General features: G+C 42.1%; 1 protein-coding gene and 1 non-coding gene across 2 annotated transcripts; one reads left to right on the top strand and one right to left on the bottom strand.

Moving 5' to 3' along the window:
- The first annotated feature begins 10,322 nt into the window (after positions 1 to 10,322).
- LOC128597844 (U6 spliceosomal RNA) lies at positions 10,323 to 10,429 on the top strand. Its single transcript, XR_008383400.1, has one exon. It is a non-coding gene; the product is annotated as a U6 spliceosomal RNA (small nuclear RNA).
- Positions 10,430 to 18,088: 7,659 nt separating this feature from the next.
- LOC128597503 (mitochondrial import inner membrane translocase subunit TIM14-like) lies at positions 18,089 to 18,439 on the bottom strand. Its single transcript, XM_053607918.1, has one exon. It carries the CDS (start codon positions 18,437 to 18,439, stop codon positions 18,089 to 18,091), a length of 351 nt encoding a protein of 116 aa, XP_053463893.1.
- Between the last annotated feature and the right edge of the window lie 1,137 nt (positions 18,440 to 19,576).

The raw sequence follows: 19,576 nt of genomic DNA, 5'->3' as shown, positions 1-19,576 counted from the left end.
CTGTGGTAATGCGTTCATTTAATTTAGATGCGAAATAAAACTTGAGTAAAGTGATTAACACGGTGCTGAATGATTAAAGGGAACCCTTAATTTCTCACAATCATGCAAGAAGGAAATTACAAGAAAATATTAATGCTTTTTATAATGATCACTTCACTTGAGATAAGCAGAAAGCCACTATTTCCTGTTAGGGTATCATTTGTCCCAATTCAGTATAATCAATTCAATTCAAGTAAAGGCCCTAGTGCCATTTAAAAAACCATTCTTCTGCTGAACTTAGAAGTTTAGTACATTGACAATGTTTTTAAGCTTTCACGTGGATTCATTTGGAACTGAAACTAATTATAGCCGTCAGATGATCCAATGTCTATTACAGATGAGACAGGGGCAATGCAGGGAAATGACTTGCCCAGGACCCATAGGTGACTCTGGTCACTAGTGGGAGAGCAGTATCAGGATGCATTTTAGGGAAAAATGCTTAGAGAACTGCTTTACTCCCGTGGGGCACATATCATGAAAGATTTCAGCAATCATAAAATAAAATGCTTTTCTAGGTTAATTAACATTTAGCCAAAAGGGTGATGTGTTTATATGTAGCATTTCTTCCTACTTACCTCTCCCAGGCCAATTTCTTTTCATAAAGTTACCAGATCTGATGTCTCTTTGACACCCTCAAAAAGTCAAGGGCTAAGTCATGGGGGTGCAGACTTTATGGAAAATGTGCCTCAGGGCAAGGAAATCAGCAGGTGACAAATACCTACAGCTGCGCTTCCCAACTTCTTTACACAGGATGCCACGCAGACTACTTTGAACATTCAGGGACAACCTGATGAGGCTGCTTTTGCTGGGGGTGCCTGATTCGGGGAGTGCCAGTTGCCTGTGGGCCCACCTACCTGTCCCAAGAGCTCAGCACACCTGTACCTGTTCCTGAACCCCCATTTGGATAGCGTGGGTCTGTGGATATAAGCCAATTGACGGTGCCAGTTCTGAGGGTCACCCTGGGACATAGCTCACTGAGGCACATGTGGTAAGAATTTATTTCCTGTTCCCTGTGCGTCCACATTTAGCAATCAGGAAATGAATTAAGGCTTAAGCGTAATCTTTGCTTAACCACAGCCAAGCAGTTAAACTTGCTGCGAGGTCATGCACAGAATACCATTCTGGAGCAGACTACATTTAAATGTTTCATATTCACAGTGACCTTGGATATACAGGGATGACAGCCTTGTGAGAGCACAAAAAATTAACCCTATTGGGGGGGACTAGACAAGGAGCTGCTGGAGAAAGGCTTATTTCATTCTCTTTGGATTGGTCAGAAATATCTTTAAACATTTTTTTTTCCCTGTGTCTAGCCAAAAGATACCAAAGGTATTGCAGATTCCATCTGATTTTTCTTAAAAGGGGTAGAATATTGAAAACATCCAATATGATGCATGGTCCTCATAGGCACTCTATAAATGCAAATTTCCTGTCTTTCCTTTTCTCTGATTCATTATTTAGTTCTGGGTTGATGGTTTTTGTTTTTATTTACTTAGTCTACTGATCCAATTATGTATCTCTTCTGGAAACACCCTCATAGACAAACTCAGAAATATCTGGATAACCCTTAATGTAGTTAAATAGACAAGTAAAAATTATTATCACTATAGCTGGAATTTCTCTCTGTGTTGGGTTCTTGATCTTAGGGTTTGAAGAATGAACTCATGGACCACTTGAGTAAGCAAAAGGACAGAGTTTATTGAAAGATAAAAGAGAGAGATAAGAGAAAGAGGGAAACAGAACCTCAGTAATGGAGGGGGTCCCAAGTGGGCAGCCCATTTTTTTTTTTAATAAACAAAAAGTATCCTTTTTCTTAGGCTCTTCAATGATATCAAGAAGCAAATAGCAGAAAATAGGTCAAGTCAGTCAAGTAAGGAAAATAATACCTAACATAGTGGCTAGCAGGTAGAAAGCCCTCAGTCAATTCTAAAGCAGGTTAGGTATTGTTTTCCTTACTTGACTGACTTGACCTATTTTCTGCTATTTGCTTCTTGAGGAGCCTAAGACAAAGGACACTTTTTGTTTAAAAAACAAACAAACAAACAGGCTGCCCAGTTGGGACCCCCTCCATTGCTGAGGTCCTGTTCCCTCTCTTTCTCTTATTCTAGGCACTGTGGCTATTGCTGCCAACGTAGTCACGCCCAATACAGAAATGCTTCTGGCAAGGACAGACAACATAAACTAAGGCAGTCCGTTAAGATTACAGTGGAGCTGGAAAATTCCTGTTGCCTAGGGACATCATAATCTTATAATACAATTAGTTTATTTTTTGAATAAATGTAGTGTAGCCTAAGTTTACAGTAACTTCACATTCACTCACCACTCACTGACTCATCCAGTCTGCAAGCCTCATTCATATACAGGTGTACCATTTTTTACCTTTTATACTGTATTTTTACTGTGCCTTTTCTACACAAATACTTACCATTGTGTTACAACTACCTACAATATTCAGCACTATAATATGCCTTACAGGTGTGTAGCCTGAGAGCAACAGGCTGTACCATACAGCCTATGTGTGCAGTAGGCTCTATGACCCCAGGTCTGTGTAAGTGCTCAGTATGATGCTCAGTTGCTTAACAACACATTTCACAACATGTCCTTGTCATTAAGCAACACAGGACTGCACTGTAAATCAGCACCCTCCATATCCATTTCAACTTCTCTTTGTATTATAAAGGCTGGAAAGTAACCTATGTATATGCCAAACTTCCTTACAGGTTAATTCTATGTGTGACCTGGGTTCTGATAAACAAATGCACTAGGTAAATCTTGGCATTGGCTGTAAGCAATGGAAGCCAGTGCCCTCGATGAGGAGACTGCTAGAATTTATTGTCTGCTGAAGCGCCAGACCTTTCTGGGTCGATGTGACAGGATTTCTGGTGTGCAGTGTGCAGTGTCACAATTACTAAGTGGTGGAAGTTGATAGCAATTGTGTTTCTAGTAAGTCAGTCCCCTGCTGTGCTGGATGTTCTCCCGAGCCACACCTGGTTTTCTGGTATTCTCTGAAAACCTCAAAGCTAATAAGTAACTTTAATTGCTCCATTTGTTAATGTTTGCTGAAGTTGAATCTGTTGACTTTGACTAAAAATTCTGCCCAGTATTAGTTAGTATCAGAAGTGGTTGTAGATAACAGAGCCTTAAGAAGACAGGAATCTAGGATTGCTTATCTAAGGATCAACATGAGAAGATGAGGCGATGTGACCATCCACATGCAGTGATGAAATATTTGCTTAAACTATTGCCTGGATTCACCTTACATGAAGAGTTACCAAGGAGAGGTTCCTGCTGTGGACCAGTAGGGAGAGCTTGAAGAATGTGTGACATGGGCTGGGCCCTTGTCACTACTGAAGAGCCTAATGGAAGAAGGGAACCCACAGGCGGTTAAATCCCCAACCCAAGGCGTAGTGTGGCAGGCAGGCTTGAGGATGGCCCCACCGATCCCCTTCCCGTATTCACACCCTGTGACCGCTCTCCTCAGTGTGGGCTGGATTTGCGGACTCATTTCTAATAAGTGGGAGATGACAAAGTGATGGCATGTCACCTCCAGGATCAGGCTACACATAGACTATGACTTCCACCTGCTGTGTGACCTTTTGCTGCCCCTTGGGGGACTTGCTGGAGGAAGCCGCTGACATTCCTTGAGGCAGCCCTGTGGAGAGGTCGGCTTGGTCCACTTGAGGAGGCCTGGACCTCAATGCCTTCTTCCTACCAGTCTTTAGCTTGGCTGAAACCTCATAAAAGCCTGGAGCCAGAGGCAGACAGCTAAGTCACACTGGGATTTGTGACCCACAGAAAAACTGTGCGTTAACAAGTGTTTGTTGCTTAATATAAGCCACTAAATTTTGGGTAAGTTGTTACAGGGCAATAGATAATAACCAATACAGATTTTCTTCTTCTTCTTCTTTTTTTTTTTTTAGAACCAAGAAATCTCTTTTATGATCCTAAAAGAACTGATTAGCTGTTTCAGCATTTAGGAAAGACAGAGCTAAAAATCAGATTCTGACCCTTATTCTGCAGGGTATGGACTCAGAAGTTTCCCTCCGAAGCAGCTTCAATGATCCAGTGGGCAGGGTGAATGTCAGTGAGTCTCTCTCCCCAGCCACTCTGGGGCTTTCTCAGCGGGGTCACAAATAGAGCAGGCTTGGTCTCTAAAGCTGAATTTAACTTCTCCAAGGCTTCTCTAAGTGTTCCATATCACAGACACCATTAAGTAAGACTCAAAGGCCTGCCACCACATAAGAAGTAACAGCTAATCTGGAGACAGGTTATTTTTATTTCTCATGGAAAAGACACATTTTTAAGATTTAAAATTGTGTTATCTGTTTGCCATATTTCTGTCAGAAACACAGTCCCTGCAGTTATTATTCTCCACAATAGCATCTTACAAACATTGTTTCTATTTAAGAAACTGATTTTATGATATGGGCTAATCTTACTGGAGTTAGATGGTATCTCAAAGTAGTTTTGATTTGCATTTCTCTGATGATTAAAGATGATGAGCATTTTTTCATATGTCTGTAGACCGTGCACCTGTCTTGTACACCATGGAATATTATGCAGCCTTAAAGAAAGATGGAGACTTTACCTCCTTCATGTTTACATGGATGGAGCTGGAACATATTCTTCTTAGCAAAATATCTCGGGAATGGAAGAAGAAGTATCCAATGTACTCAGTCCTACTATGAAACTAATTTATGGCTTTCACATGAAAGCTAAAACCCAGTTATAACCTAAGAATAGGGGGAAGGGGGAGAGGGAGGGGAGGGAGGGGGGAGGATAGGCGGAGGGAGGGTGATTGGTGGGATTACACCTGCGGTGCATCTTACAAGGGTACATGTGGGACTTAGTAAACGTAGAATATAAATGTCTTAACACAATAACTAAGAAAATGCCAGGAAGGCTATGTTAAAAAAAAAAAAAGAAAAAAGATGTGGAAAGTTTATAGAAAAATTATACAAAATACTTTACACTTCAAAACATATTAAAATATGTATTGTTCATAATAAAAGAATCGCATACTAAAAAAAAGAAAGAAACTAATTTTACAGAGAGCAAATTAAGGCAATGGACTGATATGGATAGTATTTTAAAATGTTTAAGTTTAGTATTAGTATTCAGGTATGGTGAGGCCAACAGCTTGGGAGATGATTGCCATCAAAAAGATACCGGTTATGGTTCTAGAGAGGGAAGCTGTGCTATGGCATGTGAGGGGACACTCGAGGCAGTCCCAGGGTCAGTCAGGAGCAAAGTGCACAAGGGAAAAACATTGGCAAGATCTCTCACCATGGGCTGGGTGAGGGGGTTCATACCTCTAATCCCAGCACTCTGGGCAGCCGGGTGGATTGCCTGAGCTCACAGGTTCGAGACCAACCTGAGCCAGAGTGAGATCCCGTCTCTAAAAAAGAGCTGGGCATTGTAGTGGGCACCTATAGTCCTAGCTACTGGGGAGGGTGAAGCAAGAGAATCACTTGAGCCCAAGAGTTTGAGGTTGCTGTGAGCTATGACACTGTGGCACTCTATGACAAAGGAAGACTTTGTCTCAAAAGAAAAAAAAAAAAAGCTCTCATTATTTCCACACAAAGGAACAGATAAGGTCGGGTAAGTAGCTTTAGGACTGGCTAGTTATAATAATGTCAGTGGGCTGTAGGGCACAGGGACTTTCCTTAGTTGTCTGATACTGGGCCCTGGGGTGATTATGGCAGGTGCATAGTGGCCCAAAGTGAGAACCAGATAGCAGAGGTTGGTGGGGGGGTGCTCCAGATTGCTTGATTTCTCCATGAAAGGTATGCTCCCCTCTCTCCCAAGCTAGGTAAAATTCTCTTTTACTATCTCTAGAAAGTGGCTGATCCTGGGAGGAACAATCCTTCCAGGGTCAGCAAAACCTCAGATGTTAATGCATCAGAATACAGAAGATAAAAGACTTGTCAATATAGATGGGTTCACTGCTCTTAGCATGCATCTCTTTACTGAGGAAGCCTTGGAGAATGTACAGTGACTGTGGAAGATTCGATAAGTAAGATTTCTGTCACATGGAAATGCCCTGAGAAGCTGGAGTACCACCCTACAAGATGGAATATCTGTTCTTATTGTTCTTTCTTTCTTTCCTTTATTTATTTATTTATTTATTTTTTTGAGACAGTCCTGCTCTGTTGCTGTGGGTAGAGTATGTCCGTGTCCGTCTAGTTCACAGCAACCTCAAACTCGCGGTCTCAAGCCATCTTCCTGCCTCGGCCCCGAGTAGACTACAGGCACCCACTACGGTGCCCAGCTGATTTCTCTATTTTAGTAGAGGTGGGGTCTCACTCTTACTCAGGGGATCCTCACCCCTTGGCCTCTCAGAGTGTTAGGAACACAGGTGTGAGTGACCACAACCAGCCTGTGTTACTTCCATTACAGCCAGTATTCAGGGGTCCAGAAACAAAGGGACGGAAATGGAAGTGGCTCCTCACACTATAACAATAAATGATCCACTTACAAAAAGTTCATTTCCTGTCCCCATAACGGTAGAAACTCCCGGGTTAGGGAAAAAAGAAGGAATTCATACCTTAGGGGAAACAATATTATTTCTGTTGATCTGGAAGTTGAGACATCCAGCAAGTCTTTTGATCCTCCTCATGTCATAGAATGAAAGACAATTAAAGGACCAGATGATAGGTCCTGATAATGGAGGGAAGATGAGTTGCTGCTGGGCAGTGAGAGTGAGGACCAGTCTGCCTGGACCGAGTGCCTCCCTTTAGCGCCTTTATACTGAGTCATAAAACTCAGCAGGTGACTACAGCAACTTACGTGAGCAAGACAACAAGGAACCAGCTGCTTAAGAATCAAAGTCTGTGTTCCTAAGTGAAAACCTCCAGCGACTGAATGCAAAGAGAAAATGAAACAAAGAGTAGAGGACAAAAAAATGATAAATTCCAAATAGAACCGTACAGAGATGAGGAATGTACAAAAACAAAAACAAAAAACAACTCATTTTCTTTCCTCCTTGCCCCCATTTCACTTCCCTTTCTGTTTCACAGAGGTGTTCCGGCAGTGACTCAGCTGTCAGTTTTGTTCACAGCTAAAAGACATCAAGCAGGGATCATGCTAAATTGAAGGATGACTGAGCTTCTCCCAGACATAAACGCAATGACGAGACGTGAGAGCCCCTCTTTGAGGTGAAGGTTGTGGAATTTTCATTCACACAGGGATGGTTAGACCGGGGCAGATTGGTCTGTGACCTTAAGGATGAGAAGAGTCTGAGTATAAAATTTAAGAGCCCCAAAGTGTGGATCATGCAGACCCTGCTCAGTGGGCACGCGTCATCACCCCTTCTAATGTCTCTGCTTGCAGTGTGGAGGGGAAAGTCCGTAAAACACACATCCCAGACTCCCTTGCTGCTACAATTTTACCAGTGACTATGCTTTCTGAGACACCAGGGAGGCAGAAGTGAGCAACCTGAGCCAGTGGCTGTGCTTGGAGGGACTGGGTCACCCACAAGCATGGCGGAAGTCAGGAGGAAGTTTCGGCTATCAGTGCTCACTCTTGTGATGTGATTGAAACTGTTCACTCTATAGTTTCTAAACCTGGTTCTGTGGGTGTCTGGGAAATTCTATAGGAAACCTAGTGTCTTTTTAATAAATGATTTGCTTTCCGCTGAGGTTAGTTAGAAGGGACACCTCACTACAACCACAAGCCCTATTCCATCCAGACTGGTCTCACGGTGGCCCTGTGAGGAAGCGTCTGATAGTGTCACCACTGTCATTTCCCAGGTGAAGAAAGTAGGTCAAAGTTCCCAAACTAATCAGCAGGAAGGCAGGTTTGAATTCCCCTATTCTCATCCTCTATTTTATGTTACCTTCAAGAATGTAGTAGACGGGAGTGGAGGAGGAGAGAGAAGAAGGAACAGGTGAAAAAAAAAATCCCCTGAGACTTGAAATGATTTATCTATAGCCAAAGCAGTAGGTCACAGATACTAGATCCAAACACAGATTTGTGGTTCAATTTCTGGATCCTTTTCACTACACTGTATGTAAATTCTTAGCCCCTTCATCTGAAATTAAGTTTCTTAAACATAAGACTGCTGTGGGCCAGCGTGTGGGCATCTGAGATCCTCGTGCCGTGGGATGCACCAGCTGCTGACCACCCTAGAAAGCTGAATGAAAGAAAATGATAATCTCAGGGTTTTGGATTCTTAGTTCAAGGCCTGGTTTGAGACTCAGAGGATCAAAGGTATTTGTTCTCTACCTGTGTGCTAGCTTGGAATTGATTTATTGATTTATTTATTCACCCACATTTAGAAATATCAGATGCAATTGAATTTAGATGTGTTTCTTATAGGGATTATATGAGATTAAGTTATATGGTATGGGAACGATTATAAAGATTTGTCCAAATATTTAAATGACTTCTATTTGGATCCTTTCATACCACGTAGGGGTTTATGTAAATGTGAGCTTTGTTTCAACCAAAAATCCAGGAGATGTTAAAGCCTACCTCCCATTCACTCTAATATCCTCAATTATTCCTCAAAGTTTCTGGTCCATTATTGGGATGTTTTTCAAAAGCCTACATCGTGTCATTTATTAAGGTAAACCTTACAATGGATGGAAATGGATCAGTGCCACCTGCCACCTTACACTAGAAGCTTTCGTTAGTGTCATCACTAAGAAGGTAATCCTCCCTAGAATATAAATATTTTAGCATTAAAATGTCATGGCTCCTGGCACTTGTATCTGTCAACTATATCATTTTTATATATCCAATTATTTGTAGGTATCAGTTTGGACTCATGTATCACATCTAATTATGATTATGATTATTAAGCAAATGTAGATACCAAATAATATATGATAATAATATTTATTTATTTATATTTAATAATAAAATTAAATAATTATTGCCATTATTTTTTTCTCAAATTATCCCATATTTGGCCATGAGGAGTCCTTTAAAATAGAACCTATATATTTTTGATGTGTTTCCATCCTTTTTTGAGATCTTCCTTACTTCTGGCACTTCCAGAGTTATCTGCTACCTTCCTTTCTCCAGATCTGGAGTTAGAATAGGGTTTAAGTTTGGGGTAACAGGAGCACTTATTGATTCTGGGGTGCCATTGCTTCTGGACCCTCTCCGTGAATGAAATTAGGAATACATTTACAATTACATACTGATGCAATTATATAATTGAATAAAGAAATGAGTGAAAAGGGGAAGCTCTTTATTTACAGCTAATAAATACAGAAGCTATGATGGAAATAGAAAATTACCATTTGGCAAACACTGTGGAGATATTTATTTCAGCAGAGTCTAAAATTAGTGGACAAATAGACTATGATGAGAAACAGACTATTTACACAGGCCCAAGGTATCTCTTCACAAGACACTTTTTAATTACAAAAAGAAAAATAACCTATTTATCACACACACAACCGAGTGATCAAAGTCGCCCTCACCGGGTGGGGCGAGCCCGTTGGAACCCTGTGCCCCTTCCTGTGAGGCTCTGACAAGTGCACTACAGGCCTCTGCGGGGCGACTGCCGGGACTTCTTCATGTGAATGGAATCACGAGGAAACACGAGGCCAATCTAAACTGGGAATATTAGCTGATAGAACTTGCCAATATTCCAACAAAATGTCACGATCATGACAGAAACAGACTGAGGGACTATTTCAGATTAAAGGGGCCTCAGAAAACAGGGCAACTCTGTGCCATGTGTGATCCTGGATTAGGAAAAGGATTTTTATAGGGCAATTGGTGGAATTTGAATAAAGTCTACAGATTACAAAATAATATTGTCAGTCTCAGCATCCTCATTTCGGAAGTTGGTGTCCTGTGGTCACATAAGATATTAACATTTAGGGAATGTTAATTTTAGGTAGGAAGCCTACCTAAAAAATTGGTTTACTATTTTGACAATCTTTTTCTAAACCTGAAATCCTTTTAAATAAAAAGCTAAAATATTAGAAGTATTTTTAAAAGCATATCCAGAGACAGTTATACAAGAGGAACGAATACCTAGCCATGAAATGTTGCTGGCTGCCTGTCTGGGAGCTGCTCTCCCACAGAGCAGGAGCGAGCCAGCTCTCAGCTGAGGGCCATGTGACCGACCCTTCCCTACCTGCAATTCACACATGTGTTTCCAGCAAAAGGACAATGACCATAGCAGAATCTGGAGGCTGGATTTCTAGAAGACCAAGTAGGGCAAGGTTCTTGTATATCCTAAGGATACTCTAAGAGATATTTACATTTAGAAACAGATGTTTAAAAAAATAAAAATTGTATTTAAAAATTTGTATACTAATGTGCTTGCTTTGACAGCACATATACTAAAATTGGAACGATACAGAGAAGATTAGCATGGCCTCTGCACAAAGATGACACGCAAATTAGTGAAGCATTCCATATTAAAAAAAAAAAAGTTGTATACTAAAAAAAAAATTGCTACCATCTCCTGCTACCACAAAATCACTCATATAATTTGAGGTTATATTGAAATGCACAATTAATGCTGCTGTTTTGATAAACTATCAGTTTTTCACTTTTATTTTTTGCAACTTAGATGTTGTGGTCTGAATACTTAGTAATATTGGGAGTAAGGGATATTTAGATATCAGGCATAGGTGAGATTTACATTATGAGGAATAAGCACTTTTTCAGCTTAAGAAACTGTTTTCTGAGTGCAGGCAGTTGTAATAAAATGCAAAGTTAGTGAAATAGCAATACCTTTATCAAATTCTTGAGTGGAAATGACTTTAATGACTCATACTTTACTCACAACTTCTAGCATAGAACTTGACTCACAATAGATTCTCTAATAGACTTTAAAATGACTTAAGTTTTGTTTGTCCTCCAAGTTTATCTGTTTTGAAATATTTGCTTACACATAGACATTTTGTGTGTGTAGGTATAGTTATGTCTGGAGTGGTTTGTGTTATCCTCTTTGGAACGAACAATGGATTCTCCATAAACAGGAATCAGTCTTCTTTGGACAGTAGCTTACTTTCTGTAGTCTAAATCTAAGAGTCTGACAATATCCTCACTTATGACTATTTTACATTACTGCAAACTCCACAAAGGGGCCCCTGGAAAAGGCCCTGCTTCTCTGGCCTCTCCTTGAACTCTTCTGGGTGGGGTTCAGGTTCCAGACCTTCCCTCCTTTCCACTATGTCTAAAAATACTCAAACTATCATTTTTTATATTGTAAAAAGAGGGACCTTCTGCTATGTTGAGTATATTTAACAAGGTCTGCAGGCCAACTGTTAATCTGCAGAATATACTCAGGATGCTTAAGATATTTGTGGGTTATAAACCAGTTATACCATGTGCATTCTCTCTCTTTTTTTTTTTTTTTTTTTTTGAGACAGAGTCTCACTATATCGCCCTTGGTAGAGTGCCATGGTGTCACAGCTCACAGCAACCTTAAACTCTTGGGCTTAAGAGATTCTCTTGCCTCAGCCTCCCAAGTAGCTGGAACTACATGTGCCCACCACAATGCCCAGCTATTTTTTGGTTGTAGTTGTCATTGTTATTTGGCAGGCCTGGGCTGGATTCAAACCTGCCAGCTCTGCTGAGCGACACGCACACTGTGCTTACGGGGCTACAACTGAGAATAAAGTGGTTGACACTTGCACAGAAGAGCTGGAAGCTTGGCTTAAGTCATGGTATCTCAGCTAATAACATGCCTGACCATTCTCAAATGCTTCAGTTAAATCAGATGTGTATAACACATTGAAGTGACTAAAAAATTTTAAATGTTGGAAATTGACACAGTGGAATAGTGGGAGGAATATTTGACTTAAATTAAAAATTTAGATTCTAGCTATGATTTTAGCTCTACCACTTGTTACAGAGTCATCTAACTTTTCTTAGTCTTGGGTGTTTTTTTTTTTTTTTTTATTGTTGGGGATTCATTGAAGGTACAATAAGCCAGGTTACACTGATTGCAATTGTTAGGTAAAGTCCCTCTTGCAATCATGTCTTGCCCCCATAAAGTGTGACACACACGTCTTGGGTGTTTTTTAATTTATAAAATTTATAAAAATGAAGTAAATATAACCTATCTTCCAAATTTGAATGGATTAAATAGGAAATCAATGTGGCCACTCTGTGAGTATTAAAGTGCTTTATTCAGGCATTTATTCTGCATTAAATGTTGGGGAGCCAGCCATGAATAAGTCAGACATTGCCCTGCTCTGATGAACAGCAGGAGGGAGAGCTTCCCTGGGTTGGGGCAGGGTAAAACTGAGAAGAAATCACAGGGGAAGTGGGAGGTAGAAGAACCTCATAGGCAAAGCAAGCCACTCGTTCAGGCATCTGGGGCCTGGCCTGCCATGGTGCGGACAGCAATGGATCATTCATCCCTAGTGGGAAGCCACTGAGCGTTGTTTTTGCTTTTTCACAGACTTCATTTTATAGATAAGTTTTAGGTTCACAGCAAAACTGAGTGGGAAGTATAGGGAGTCCCCATCCCTCTTATGTGTAGCCTGCCCTACTGTCGAGTCCTGCCCCAGCGTGGTCCATTTGTTGCAATCAATGAACCAACGTCAGCACGTCATCACCCAAAGGCCCTCGTCCACATTCATGCTTGTGTGCATGTTCTGAGTGTTCTGACAAACGTATAAAGACGTATATTTATCACAACGGTGTCATGCAGAGTCATATCATGACTTTAACAGTGACTTTCCCAAGGGGAGATGTGCTCAGTATTTTCATGTTGGCAGGATCTCTCTGATGACAGTTGGAGAATGGGTTGGAGGCGGCCAAGACAGAACGTAGGAAGTTGACCAAAAGTAGAGAAACTGCAGAAATTTGTGTTAAGCTCCTTGGTGTCAATACAGAGATGAAATTAAGACAAATGAGGGAAAGAAGACAAGATCAGAGCCCAGCGTGGGATGGCAGGACGTGGCCACAGCGGGAAGGCACATGGGCAAGTGGGAATCGCAGATACTTCTCACTAACCAGAGCTGTCATGGGCCCATCTCCCTGCAAGTTCACACATTGCTCACAGCTCACAGGGCTTCTTCCCCAGAGCAGCCTCTGTGTCCTGTGCTATTGTCATGCCCGTCATGGCTTACCACATTTAACAATGTCACTGTTTCCCACAAGCACGTTCTTATGCATTTGCCTTCTAAGATGGATGAAATGTTTGGGCAGCACCTCCACTTTTCTCAGGCTTTTACTCTTCTACCCCATTCTCCAGGTCAAGAAAAGTGGCCTCAAGACTGTTCTTCTTCTTTGCCTCTGTAGAAAGCAAGGAGGGATGGTGAGATCCCAACACAAGGCAGATAGTCACATTGGCCAAGGAGGGAGAGAAAGAACACAATCCCAACAGCAGAAACATTTTCATTTCAAATTTTAGATTTTGTAAAATAAAAAAAAAAAAACCCTGAAATTTGGACAGATTGAGGTATGGAAACAAATGGAAAGCCTCAGAATACTCGAAAGAATTAATAAACTTATACACACACCTGCTGAAAGTCTCTATTCTTCTTGGAAAAAATATATTATGCCATTAAATGTGTAAAATGTGGCCTTTGGAAGGCATGATTTGTTTGACAATTATGTATTGAGTGCCTACAAACATAAACTAGACACTTTCAATTTTCCCTTCGTTAATTTCCTAAACGTGAATAAATATCAAAGAGGGTTTTTCTTCTTTCCTTCTCCCCCCTCCCCTGCCCTTGTCTCTCCTCCTCTCCCCTCCTCTCTCCTACCCTACCCTCCTTTCCTCTCCTCTCCTCTCTCTCCTTTCCTTCTTTTCCTGTTTCTTCTCTGCTTCCTTCCTCTCTCTTTCCATCTTTCCTTTTTCCCTCATGTTTATTCAAGAATATAGTGTTTTCATACGTTTTTCTCTACATGAAAATATTCAACCTCTAGTCTCTTACTCAAAATATTCTAAAAATTACCTACAAGAGATTATGTAGAAGGGTCAGGAGGTGAAGTATAGAAATCTAGAGAGAATTCTTCAGAAGAATAATATTTATTAGTTTTCCCTGAGTATTTCTTCATTCCCAGTCGCCCCATTTCACCACTAGAAGACTTTTAATACTCCCTTTTCTTCTTTAATTGAAGAGGTTTGGGAGGTGAGGACATTTTTAAATAGAGGCATAAAAGAAAAAGAAGATTTTTGGAAACATTTGCTTTAATAGTAAAATGTACAGGATACTGGCTACAAATAGATTCTGGGGCCCAAAGGCTTAGGTCCAATGTTCCGCCGCCTCCTGTTAGGAACTGTGTGATCTAAGGTACATTATTTAACTTACATTATTTATTTATCAGTAAAAACAAGATGCTTAGACAGGCATTTCTGCCTCTGCTGGTTACTAAGACAGTTCCAGACACATGGTCACTAGAACTCTCCGTCACCACTGCTGGAAGGGGAGAGGCCTCAGCACTTCAGTGATGCTGACCAAGAAGGCAAAGAGCAGAGGCAGAGCAAAGAGCTGGGTCTCCTCTGTCTGCCTCGGCGCCTTCTTTCCACCAGCTCCTGCGTGAGTGGAAACCTCTCTGGGAAAGAGGTTTAGACTCAGAACTCTGAATATTTTAGTAGCTCACTTACATACAGACAATATTTCTGTTTCTTTTTCTTTCTTTTTTTTTAAATAATACTTTAGTTTTTTACATCCAAAATTGATATGCATTTTCTACCTATGTTCAACTCACAAATATTGCACAGTACATTTCCTTGTGGAGAAAAATTTATTCAGTTCATATAGTCAGAGAAATGCACGGTTCAAATCTTTGAATGTCTGTGTTAGCAGACTGTCTGCTCCTTAGACAAGCAGAGACAGCCAATTGTTAGTACTTTTCATGAATAACTCAGTCATGAATCACTGGTTCCAGCAATCTAGAAGAATTATTTTCTAGTTTTCATCTTATAAAAAATAGGGAAGGGAAAGAAGAACCCATGTTTATGTGCCCGTGATGGCAAGCAGGGGACACCGGGCCACCCTGAGAGAATCCCCAAGACGCAGGTACCGGGGAAACAACAAGACGCGCCACCAGCTTTCAGAGAAACAAGTCCTACAATCAATTTACCCTGACATTTATCTTGTCTTGACAATTACTGAGTCATTAATCTTCTCAGTGTCAAGGCATTGTCATCATTGAACCCAACTAAATGAGTATCCCAGGCAATAAATAGAGCAGAGGCAGAGGGGGAGGAAAACCTTGGCAGCAGGAAGTGCTGCAAATGAATTCCCGGGAAATGCAGAGTAAAGCCAGGGGGCAGAGAAGAAAGAGCAGGAAGCCCTGGTGCCAGGAAGCCCGGGTGCCAGGACGGAGACTGCCCCACCTCGTCAGCTGTGGTCCTTGCTCTTTCTAGAGCTCTGGCCTGATGAGGAAGGCCTGTAAGAGGTTAGCCAGAGGCACAGCAAGTCACGCCGACGGCAAAGCAGGGGCACTAGAAGAAGAAAGAGTCAATATTTGGGGAATAAAATTTGATGCAGGATCTTAAAATAAACAACATTAAAGTCTTCCAGCAGAATTTTGCTCAATTCATGACACTGTAGGTTGATTACAATCGGAGGGACAGGGTGGCGTGCTGCCTTACTTTCTGTGTACGGGACTGAAGGAGAACGAGAAGAACGCAGGATGTTCCGGGCCTGGCGGCTCATGCCTGTCATCCCCGCACTCTGGGAGGCAAAGGCGGGTGGATTGCCTGAGTTCAGGAGTTCCAGACCAGCCTGAGCAAGAGTGAGATCCCGTCTCTACAAATAGCCAAGTGTTGTGGCGGGCACCTGTAGTCTCAACTACTTGGGAGGCTGGGGCAAGAGAATCACTTAAGCCCAGGAGTTTGGGGTTGCTGTGAGCTATGATGCCACAGCACTCTACCCAGGGCATGAGCCTCTGTCTCAAAATCAAATAAAGAAAAAGAGTGCAAAGTGAAAAGAATGACAGAGCAGATGATAGCCAAGGTGTTACTTGGTGAATTCTTGGAGATTACTATTGCTCTAAAAGGATATGAAGGCATTAAATATGGCCTACATTAATATAGTGTTGTGTCCTCTAAAGGGAAGATGCCCAGCAGATGATATTCTGGGTTATATTCTGAATTGAAAACTCAGAAGACTAGACACCAGGGCAAGATTGTCCCATCCTTTGCTTGTAGGTCCTGAGAAGTAGCTCTCTTGCCCATGGGCATACAGTGAGTCATCTGTCCCTCCTTACCTGCCTCCCGTGAGGGGTGACCTGTACCTCAGGGAACACAGGCTAGATCAGTAGGTGACTCCCAAATTATCTTTCTTTTTTCTTTTTTTTCTTAGAGATAGAGTCTCACTTTATTGCCCTTGGCAGAGTGCCCTGGCGTCACACCTCACAGCAACTTCCAACTCCTGGACTTAGGCAATTCTCTTGCCTCAGCCTCCTGAGTAGCTGGGACCACAGGCGCCCGCCGTGATGCCTGGCTATTTTTTGTTGCAGTTTGGCCGGGGCTGAGCTTGGACCCACCACCTTCGGTGTATGGAGCCAGCACCCTACCCACTGAGCCACAGGCACCGCCAACTCCCAACTTTTCTGATTGTTCGTCCCTGTTAGAAAAAAACTCTTGGATTGGCCAGGCAAGGTGGCTCACGTCTATAATCCCAGCACTCTAGGAGGCTGAGGTGGGTAGATTGCTTGAGTTTAGGAGTTTAAGATCAGCCTGAGCAAGAATGTGACCCCATCTCTACTAAAAGTAGAAAAACTAGCTGGGTGTTGTGGCAGCCAGTTATCCTAGCTACTTGGGAGGCTAAGGCAGGAGGATCACTTGAGCCCAGGAGTTTGAGGTTGCTGTGAGCTATGATGCCATGGCATCCTATCTAGGGTGACAGATTGAGACTCTGTCTCAAAAAAAAAAAAAAAACACAACAAAAACTTTTAAGCATGTTTTCCCTATGCATTATTATAATTATAAATAAATATATTACCTTGCACACATTTGTTCAAATATAGAAAATTTAACAGAATGAGATGAAGATGAAATGGACCGTGTTCACGTTCCTGCCTTCTGGGTAATGGTCCCTGGCTTCAGGCAGAGACTGCAGAAGCTGCAGGTTTAGCAGGAGCCATTGGGCTGGACTGCAGCTTTCCTGTGGCTTTCACTGTGCTGGGCCATCTGACACCTGGCACCTGCCCTCCAGAGCAGGAAGAAGAGCTGGGGAATGTGGGGATGAGGGTAGGCCCTAGAGGGTGCTGGATGACTCAAGGCAGATGAAGTTCACTGAGTCTCAAATCATCACGGACAATGGGATTTGGGGAAGAGAGACACATAATTTTTAGAAAAATGAATCTTATAACTGATGTTAATATTTCTAAACTGCTCTCTTCATGAATTGCTTCTAAAAAGTGTTTCCATTCTTTTTTTTTGTTATCATACTGTTAAATTTATTTATTTGTAGCCCTCGGTAGAGTGCTGTGACATCACATAGCTCACGGGAACCTCACACTCTTGGACTCCAGTGATTCTCTTGCCTCAGCCTCCCGGGTAGCTGGAACTACAGGCATCTGCCACAACACCCATCTATTTTTTGGTTGTAGTTGTCATTGTTTGGCAGGCCAAAGCTGGGTTTGAACCCACTAGCTCCAGTGTATGTGGCTGGCACCCTAGACACTGAGCTACAGGCACAGAGCCATGTTAAAAGAATTTTTAATGTATGAAACTAAATTCTATCAGTGACATTATATATATACACACAGGTTACTTACTTAATTCAAAATCATGGCTAAATTCACTTTAAATATAAGGTTCCCTGTAGCTGGGCCAGCTTGAACAGCTTAACTACCAGTTTACCAGTCTCCCACCAGACTGGAGGCTGAGAGCAAGGACTGTCCACTTCACTTTGTCTTGAACAGTACACAAAGCAACTTACTTGCAATGAGCAATGAATAATATTTCTATTCAACAGTCTGCATTTGTCCATCAAATATTCTAATAGTCTGACTTAAAATCCTCAAATTTAAACAAAATTATACCAAGACTTTAGTTTATGCTAAGTCATTTTCAAAACTGAACCTCTGAGGCATTTTATTATAAGAAGTTGGCACTCATATACATAACTAATATGAACTTAAAATTCATTATAAGTTTACTTCATTTTTTAGTTTGACCTTCTAGTAAATCTTTAGCTTCATTGATTTTGGCTGCTATATAAGGAGATCCTCCTTTGTCTGGGTGATTTAAGAGCATAATTCGTCGATAAGCATCTCTTATTTTCCCTTTATTGGCAGTAGGGCTTACATCTAGTGTTAATGCTGCTTCCCGTTTTGTCATTTTGGGTTCAAACTCACCTCTGTAATAGTCACCACTAAAGGCAGATTTTGGCAGACTCTGAAAAACTTGTTTTACTTGAGGCTCCATATGCTTCATGGCTTGCAAAACATAACGACCTGCAAATCCTGCAGCAGCAATGGTTAGTCCAACTGCTACCACTGTACTGGCCATGGCTCCGGCTCAGCTCCCCCACCTCCACCAGGAGCGCAGATCATCCCAGCCAAAAGGCCACGGCCACAAACTGCGCGCCTTTCCCGGGGAGCGATGCAGCCGCAGGCAGCATGAACAAGCCTCCCGGGCACAGGCCGGTGTTTCCATTCTTACTGTTAATTTGTCATTTCCAAATTGTATATGTGTTCTTATATATATGTTTTGCTTTGTTTTAAAAAACATCAGTGTTAAAGAGACAATAATGTTATAAACAAATACAAGAGAACTCCATAGCTGACCACCTCCCTACGTTGATTACTTTCTCAAGTTGACCTAATTTTCACAGACTGGACACGCACATGTACGTATCAGTACCACAGGCCTGGTTCCTGAGGTTGCCCACCTCTGAATGTTGACCAATTTGTTACAGTCCATTGAGTGGTCAAGTTACAGAGAGTCTACTGTGTTTTCCAGATTTGGAACAGTGTTTTTTTAATTGTTTTTTATTTTAGTGTAATAGTGGTATATTTTTATAGGGCGCAGATGATGTTTCAATAGAAGCACACAATGTGAATTAATCGAATCTGGGTAACTGAGGTATCCATCACCTCAGGTATTTAACATTTCTTTTTTTTTTTTTTTTTTGTAGAGACAGAGTCTCACTGTACCGCCCTCGGGTAGAGTGCCGTGGCGTCACACGGCTCACAGCAACCTCCAACTCTTGGGCTTACGTGATTCTCTTGCCTCAGCCTCCCGAGGAGCTGGGACTACAGGCGCCTGCCACAACGCCCGGCTATTTTTTTTGTTGCAGTTTGGCCAGGGCTGGGCCTGAACCCGCCACCCTCGGCATATGGGGCCGGCGCCCTACTCACTGAGCCACAGGCGCCGCCCGGTATTTAACATTTCTTTGTGTTAGATTTAGGGGCCCGCGACGCCGTGTCTCCAGCCTGACGCAGGGCCTCGTGGGAGCCTGGACATTAGGTCTCCGGCCCTGGCCCTCTCAACTGTCTGGATGCGGCTGCTACACCAGCTTACTTGGAGCAGGTGTTGGTCAGGGCTCAGGTGCTGAAGCACCTTAGAAGTCAGAGTCAATATTAGTAGGAGCGAACATCTCAGCAGCAATCTCTTGGCAGCAATAGGGGAGCGCTGATCAGGTGT

This window comes from Nycticebus coucang, chromosome 10 (assembly GCF_027406575.1).
Source record: "Nycticebus coucang isolate mNycCou1 chromosome 10, mNycCou1.pri, whole genome shotgun sequence".
NCBI lineage: Eukaryota > Metazoa > Chordata > Mammalia > Primates > Lorisidae > Nycticebus > Nycticebus coucang.
The sequence above is the reverse complement of the archived record's forward strand: the minus strand, read 5'-3'. Positions and strand labels throughout refer to the sequence as shown.

What these genes read in the sequence shown, in the direction of transcription:
- LOC128597503 (XM_053607918.1), bottom strand. Translation starts at nt 18,439, where the DNA reads ATGGCCAGTACAGTGGTAGCAGTTGGACTAACCATTGCTGCTGCAGGA.